General features: G+C 34.7%; 1 protein-coding gene across 1 annotated transcript in view; it reads right to left on the bottom strand.

The window, feature by feature from the left end:
• Positions 1-8,679, bottom strand: part of LOC128555501 (V-type proton ATPase 21 kDa proteolipid subunit c''-like) — a 29,194-nt gene continuing 20,515 nt past the window's right edge. The window contains exons 5-7 of the mRNA XM_053537893.1: positions 8,521-8,575; positions 6,682-6,872; positions 1-3,239 (exon numbers count right to left, since the gene is read on the bottom strand). Of these exons, the coding sequence (XP_053393868.1) occupies positions 3,210-3,239; positions 6,682-6,872; positions 8,521-8,575 (276 nt within the window). The 3' untranslated portion in view covers positions 1-3,209. The remainder of the gene's footprint in view (positions 3,240-6,681; positions 6,873-8,520; positions 8,576-8,679) is intronic.

Raw genomic sequence — 8,679 nt, 5'->3', positions numbered from 1 at the left:
TCTAACTTCTCTTTTTAATATTTCCTGTACTTATCACAATAAAAACAAAAACAATTATTTACACTACTCCTTCTACACATCGTATTTTCATATAAATGCCTAAACAAACAACATACTAGCAACATACATTCTGTTTACCTACTGAACTGAAATTTGTGAAAACAAAATAGTTTATGAAACAGAAATAACAAGAGCACCGCCTTGCAGGTGCTGACGCTCATCTGATTTTTTTTTGTATAATAGAAATATTGTCCTACCCATGATTTTCTAAGTCTAAAAAGGGCCATCATTCTTGCAAAAAGCAGGATGGAGTTATGTTTCTTGATGTATAGTGTCAGCTTATGATGGTGAAAAACTGTTGCAAGTTTTAAAGCAATAGCTTTGATAGTTTATGAGAAAAGTTGACTTAAACATAATACTCAACCAAGAAAACTGATTTTCTAAGTCCAAAAGGGGCAATCATTCTTGCAAAAATCAGGATGGAGTTATGTTTCTTGATGTACAGGGTCTGCTTATGATGGTGAACAAGTATTCCAAGTTTCAAAGCAATAGCTTTGATAGTTTAGGAAAAAAGTTGACCTAAACATAAAACTTAACCTAGAAATCTGATATTTTCTAAGTCCTAAAGGGGCCATAAATCTTGCAAAAAGCAGGATGGAGTTATGTTTCTTGCTATACAGGGTCAGCTTATGATGGTGAACAAGTATTCCAAGTTTCAAAGCAATAGCTTTGATAGTTTAGGAGAAAAGTTGACCTAAACATAAAACTTAACCAGGCAACGCCGACGCAGACGCCGACAACTGCTCAAGTAATGACAATAACTCATCATTTTTTTTCAAAAAATCAGATTAGCTAAAAATGCTATACAATGTATTTAAGAAAGGCAGTCAATTACAAGTATATAGAATGCTAATTTCTGATAGAGTATATCTTGGCATTTATCCAAAATATTTTTTATCATTTCATTTACAGCTTCTTCGGGCAACTGATATAAAAGAAGGATGTAACAAAAAAGTTCTGCTATTCTGCATTTATAATCTGTACGTTCTTGCCTTTAGTCACTGTAGGTACAGAAATATTTGTGAGAGTACACCTTACAAAAATTTCATGCTTTTAATTGATAATTTTCCAAATATTGGTTTTGCAAAAGCTCAATTTAAATTACTTTTATGAGAAATATTTACAGTTTCTTGAAAATTTAAACCTAAAATAGCTCAAATATTTATAGTTTTTGGAAACTTGCAGTCACATGAATATATCTTATACTACAGTAGCAAGGTGACATAACTGATGCTCTATATGAGATGTAATCCTAAATAATCTGCTGATACAGTCACTAAGTTAGAACAAATATAGAGACGGCAACTTACTTATCCACAAGTTTTAACAAACTGATATTGTATCAATCGTTTTCAGATGTTTATAATTTCTAAATCTACTTTCGATTTCTTGATTATATTTGAATGAATGACAAACTGTACAAATAAATTGAGGGTACAGAAACAAAGATACATAAATCTTGCTACACATATGTGAGACCTTGAAACAATGGATATGATATTGAGACTAGTCTACCAATTGCCTTAATTCAATACCACAAGAGGTTTCAATTTTGTCCTGAAGATTTTCAAAGCTGAATTCTTTACTTTCTGTGTTACAATAGAACCTCTGATACACCAAAAACAGCAATTACAACAAACATATACATGTAAATGTGTATAAAAATGAAGGTTGCTACAAATGAACAGAATTTTTTACATTCTGGATTTCATTAACCTCTGTATAATGTTAAATATTTTATCTAGCTCAACTCTAAAGAAAACCCAACACTTATTTGAGTCTCTTGGGTCAGATTCCTCAGGAAAAATTGGTACTGGTGTTGTATACGAAACACAATTCAATGCCCAGCAGGGCTTTGAACCTATGACCTCACATTTTAATGACAATAGTTCCCTATACAAAATGTTGTTCAAGACCACCACCCCAAATGGTTTCTGTTACTTATATATATATTACTTATAACTTTCAACTGAAACCAATAAAATCAGAATATCTATTACCTCCCTTTATCATTTACTTCATCCTGTGAAAGAGTTGGGTCTATTACAGGATGTTGCTCTTAATACAGAAACAATATTTGTATCAAATCAAAAATTTTAAGTAACTTTACAAACTGTCTTCTACCACGAAATTTTGGTGTCACAACACTAACAAGTAAAATCGGATTCACAATAACAATATGATAATGGATCAAACTGTTGAACAATCTATTTTCAGTTCAAAGTACTTCCACTATACAGATATACTATTTTAGATGTGAACTTGCATTTTTATTAACTGTAAATTTTCGCTGGATTTGCTACTTTTAAATAATAGTATGGCTGCAATTTTGGATATTTATGACAAACAGCTTACTTTTGTAATTAACAAGACTTTCAATTGAACTGCAATTTTAAGTGTATTAAATTTTGCTAATACAGTCAGTGAATACAGTGAAAATCAATCCTTCATAAAAATAACTGATATTACAGTAATATAAGAAAATATAAAGAGAAATGCACTATTCCTTAACAGCAATATAAATGTGCATCTTTGTTTATAAAAAGACTAACTCAAATCTGGATAAAAACTGTGTATAGAACAGACAAAAATAAATTATTTAATCAAAAAGCACAGGGGCCAAGCATTGATGGCTCAAGCATACTGTGCCACATTGGGCTTGTTTGAACAATTAACCTTTAGCCTGCTGGCAGCAAGTGATTCTGAACATCCGTGCAGGCTCACCTTGGTCTGCACTGTTCCATGTTCAGTCAGTAAATTATCAGTGAACACTCCTTTGAATAATAAATGGTACTGCCCAAACTGAATGATGGACCAGTCCATTTTAGACATTTTAGCAGGGTAAAGGTTAATGTGGACCCTGTCTGCTTTCCTAATTATTTCTATGTTTGGATCACTCAAGACCCTGGATACCTCTAATGTTTTGTTCATTCCCTTACAGTAGTAGAGAACCAGAGCAATCAGTGTTTTTCTGTTATATTTCTTGTGATTTCTATGCTTTTCTACCACTACACGAGTTTGTCATCACTTTGACTGTCCAGCCATATAGTATTAGTATCTCTATACACAAAAGTTTGTTGGATTTTTTATCTTTTTATGTTGTAATGGAATGTCTCTTTGAAGTCTGATTTTCAAACTGCACTCAATGACTAGTCAGATCCCAACTTTGCACTGGCTATCTGCAAGTATATAGAAAAGAAAATGTACTTTAGCTGAAACCTAGTATAGCAATGGGAATAATTCATGAAATACTGGCGCCAGAGTTATGACTCTTGTGTCATAATTATCATGTGGGTGATGTTGAGCAACAACTATTTTAAGTCTGAAGTGAAGTCCTAATCCATCAAGTAACAAGAGCGCCGCCAAGCGGGGCATACGCCCGAAGGTTTACATCATAGGATGGGAGCAAAATTTTAAGAACTTGACTGTTCTGTTGTAGCTCCAAAGGACTGGAACAACGAAAGGAAAACTTCAAAAAACAAAGCTAAGTCCACAAAAAAAATATTCAAAGTCTACAAAAAAATCCTTATCAGGTACAGGTATGTAAAAATACACCTTAAAATTGGAGGTACCATCCATGTTGTACCACAGAAAAGTGGTCTCGGTTTTTCCCTACGGCCAATAATAAAAAAGTTTCAAAATAAGCTATTTATAGTAACATAAAAGGGAAGTAATTAAAAAAAAAAATTATTGTAAGTACAAAAAAGAGATCTGCCAAATAAAAACAAGAGCACTGCAATGCAGAGCAATATACACAAAGCAAAGTCATATATGACCTCTGACCCTTAAGTGTGACCTTGACCTTGAAGCAAGTCATCCGAACATGCGCTCTGCACATCGTTGCAATGTGGTGAACATTTCTGCCAAGTTTCTTTGAAATCCTTCCAGCAGTTCAAGAGTTACAGTGCGGACACGAAACAAACTGATATGACTTTTGACCCCTAAGTGTGACCTTGGCCTTGAAGCAAGTCATCCGGAACATGTGCTCCGCATGTCGTCTTGGTGTAGCGAACATTTGTGTCAAGTTTCTTTGAAATCCTTCAAGGCGTTCAAGAGTTACAGAGCGGACACGAAACAAACTGATATGACCTTTGACTCCTAAGTGTGACCTTGACCTTGAAGCGAGACATCCAACACATGCGCTCTGCACATCGTCTCGGTGTGGTGAACATTTGTGTAAAGTTTCCTTGAAATCCTTCAAGGGGTTACAGAGTTACAGAGCGGACATGAAATTGCTAACGGACAGACGGACACCAGCGTCATAACATAATATGTCCCTTCGGGCGTATAATAACAGAGATAGTGTGAATGTGCTTTAACCTGTAGTCCTGACTTACAAGAAATACTGGTGTGACAGTTATGGCCCTTGTGTCTTATAATATGGGAGATGATGAGAAACAACCATTTCAAGTTTGAAGGAAATCCATCTTAAAGTAAAAGAGATAAAGGGATGTCGCAATATTTATGATGGAAAATGTTAAGTACCAGAGGTTTTGTGAGGAAAATATTTGTTTTACTTTCAATAAGAAGGTGCATATATTTTTATTTATCAAAATCAGATCTATATCTTCAATGACACATTTTTAAATGTATAATTATTTATAATTCATTGTCTACATGTGTGTAGTTTCTCATTTATAATGAAATGCCTAAATCTGATGTATAATAGAATTTATCATATATAATTCACATTCATATTTCATACTAAGATGGCTCGATTGTGAGTTTAACAAAGAAGGAAGTCAAGCCTTGTATATTCTGCGAGAAATAATGGTTGTCGCGCACACCAGTGAGAGAGCATTAGGGCTTGAAAATGCCTCGTGTTTAATTCAGTACATCTCATTTGAATAAAGTTAAGCATGAATTTATCATTATAATTCAATAAGCATGTTAGAATGAAAATAAGAACTAGAGCTGCTTTTGAGAAAAGTGCATGTCTCCCACAACTGCCTAATCATCTAAATAGTAAGTCCTCTATATACTGTTTACTTGCTACAAATATACCTTTGAAGAGTAAAAAGGCTGATTTTGGGTAATTCAAGGGCCATAATTCTGAAGTGCCTCAGGCGATTTGGCTGTTTAATGAACTTAGCCGAGGAGTTATGGTAAAAGACATTTGGTTCAAGTTTGGTGAAGATCGGATGAGAACTGTTCGACTTGTAGCTCAGACAAGAGTAACAAGAGCTGTCCGTAAGACAGCGAGCTCGACTTTTCTCAATGCTTGACTCTGAATTAGAGCTTTGCCAGTAAAAAAAGTCCAAGTTAAAAAAGGACATAACTCTGTCAAAATTCAAATCAGAGTTATGGGAATTGTGCCTCTTGTTGTAGACTTTGATAGTAAATAACTATTTTGAGTTTCAAGTCAAAAGCTTTAACAGTAACAGAGATATTTGACTTTTAACAAAAAATTCTAAGTTAAAAAGGGGCATAATTCTGTCAAAATTCAAATCAGAGTTATAAATATTGTTTCTCCTGGTGTAGACTTTGATGGTAAATAAGTATTTTAAGTTTCAAGTCAAAAGCTTTGATAGTAATAGAGATATTTGACTTTATCAAAAACTTTAACCAAAAATTCTAAGTTAAAAAAAGGGGCATAATTCTGTCAAAATTCAAATCAGAGTTATGGGGATTGTTTCTTCAGGTGTAGACTTTGATAGCAAATAACTATTTTAAGTTTCAAGTCAATAGCTTTGATAGTAACAGAGATATCTGACTTTATCAAAAACTTTAACCAATGGCGATGCCGACACTGACGCTGGGGCGAGTGCAATAGCTCTACTTTTTCTTCGAAAGTCGAGCTAAAAGGCCGATTTTCGGTAAATCAAGGGACATAATTCCGAGTGCCTCGGCTGATTTGGCTAGTTATCGAACTTGGCCGAGGACTGATGGACAAACACAACTTACGATCACACACATTTTGTTCAAGTTTGGTGAAAATAGGATGAGAAATGTTTGCCTTAGAGAGCGGACAAGCGTAAAAAGGTCGATTTTCAGAAATTCAAGGGCCATAATTCCAAAAAACCTGGGCTGATTTGGCTAGTTATTGAACTTGGCCAAGGACTTATGGACAAACACATTTTGTTCAAGTTTGGTGAAGATTGGACTTGGAGTGCACATAAAGGACCCCAAAAGGACTCCTATACTACTAATGATTAGTAGTATAGGGATCCTTTTGGGGTCCTTTATGTGTCCCAAGACCTGAGTGTTTTTCGGTAATTCATGGGCAATAATACCAAAGTGCCTAGGCTGATTTGGCTAGTTATTGAACTTGGCCAAGGACTTATTGGCAAACACATTTTGTTCAAGTTTGATGAAGATCTGATAAGAAATGTATGACTTAAGAGTGCGGACAAGCTTTGTGACAGACGGACAGACACACAAACAGGAGTAAATCAATATGTCTCCCATACCACTATGTGATGGGAGACATAATAATTATAAGCAGTGCCTGCTTGTTGTATAACATCCGATTTACTATCATTCATTGTTCTGATGCTTGTATATTTAATATTTATATTCAATTCTTGCACATCTTATCTGTTGCAAATCAATTATGTGAAGGCCTTGATTATTGGGTCAATAAACTACTGGAAAAAAATGTAAAATTATAAATATTCTTACCTGTAAAATTGATACAATGACACCAAAGAGACCAATGGCGCTGCCAAAAATTTCAATGATAAGGATTTTAACAAAGAGACTCGCACTCTGCGCATCTGCTAGGGCAGCGCCAGATCCAACTATACCAACACAGATACCACAAGCAATGTTGCAGATACCCACTGTCAGACCAGCAGCAAACATCTTGTAACCTAGGTGTAGAAGAATGGTAAAATATCATGAATTGGCCGTGTGATCATGACAATTAAAGAGGTCATAATGACAACATTTTACATACAAGATTTTTTTTTCACAAAAAGTATGTCTCCCGTGATGGCATCACTTACCATCAAAACCAAGTCATGGGTCGAGACGATACTGAAAATCATTAATTCAGAACATGACGAAAATATGCACAATTACACTTCACACTAATAACCTGTGAAGTTTGATCAAATTCAGCCTAATTTTATACAGTAAAATGTGTAAACACTGTAAAATATAACAAATCAAGGGCCATAACTCTGCTGTAAATCACTGAACTGGAACATGCCAATGATGACCCAGTTGTTTGAAACTTTAACAAGTGATTGAACTAACAGTTGATTAACTTTCAGAATTATTTTTTGACATTTTAGAAAACTTAGAAAAACAAATGTATAAGTTAAGGATTTTTAACACTAAAATGTCTTTACAGTAAAAGTAAAACACCATACTAGTGTTTCCCACCAAGTCTAGTATTTTGAATCAAAATTTAACAGGCAGTTAGTTTAACAGCCTGTTAAAAGTTTCGAACAACTGGGCCGATATGTATAACTATGACTGGCCCCGATAACTCTTGTAAGGTTTGGTGGAAATCTGCCCAATTGTGTAAGAGAAGTTGCCAAAAGTATCATAAGATTTGACAAATATAGGGCCATAACTCCCCTGAAAATCAACTAACTGGAAAATATCTGTACACTTATACTTAGCAGTGATTACTTTTGTAAAGTTTTCTCATTATAGTGTTGGTGCAGTTGCCCTGAAAATGTAAATACAAAAAATCAAGGATCATAACTCCAACGAAAATCAATGAACCGGATAATGCCAACAATATGCACAATGAGGCTTGGCACTAAACACTCCTGTAAGGTTTGGTGAATTCTGGCTGCCCAATAATTTCTGCTTTTGACCATGATTTGTGAACCATTATCAAGTGGTTCATGAGAAACAGCTGTTAAAGGTTTTTCTGTTTTTCACCTTAGGAGCAATAAAGTGCATTCAAGTGGAACCACTGAACAGATTAGAGAAAGATTTTGGACCGATTTTGGTAACACATGTCAAGCAGTTCATGAGGTCTATTTAAAGCTCTTAGGGCCATTAAATGCAGTAAAGCAGAACCATTTGGACAAAATATGAGAAGGGTTATTCTAAGGTCGCTACAGACCAACTTAGTGAAGACCTGTCACGTGGTTCTTGAAAAGTTGTTTTCCATTCTATTTCTAGCTCTTGTGGTCATCAAGTACAATCAAACAAATGTGTTTGAATAAGCTTGAGATATGATACAGACCAAGTGTGGTGAAGCTCCATCCAGTGGTTTATGTGGGAAGAAATTGTTGTGTTTTTTTTTTCTATTTTTAGCTCTGGTAGCCTCTAGTTGCAGTCAAGTGGAAACATTCAAATAAATCTGAGACAGGTCTATGCCAGGATACTAGAGACAAAGTTTGGTGTAGTTTTGACCAGCAGTTTCAGAGGAGGAGATGTTTAAGTAAAATGTTGACAAAGATGGACGACTGACACAGAGTGATCACAAAAACTCACCTGTGCATGTTGCTCAGGTGAGCTAAACTTGAACTACATAGAACAGACATGTATTCTTACCAGCATAATATGAATCTTTTATCACTTCTGGTTTATCTATTTCTTGATCAAAACCCTGCAATAAATAATAATAAATATACAACTCAGTGTTACTATAGCAGCATGAAACAATCTCAATAACAGCTATTTCAGGAAGTATTCAAAATGTATTGTGATGAG

Source organism: Mercenaria mercenaria, chromosome 3 (assembly GCF_021730395.1).
Source record: "Mercenaria mercenaria strain notata chromosome 3, MADL_Memer_1, whole genome shotgun sequence".
NCBI lineage: Eukaryota > Metazoa > Mollusca > Bivalvia > Venerida > Veneridae > Mercenaria > Mercenaria mercenaria.
This window is presented reverse-complemented; position numbering and strand designations above follow the sequence as displayed.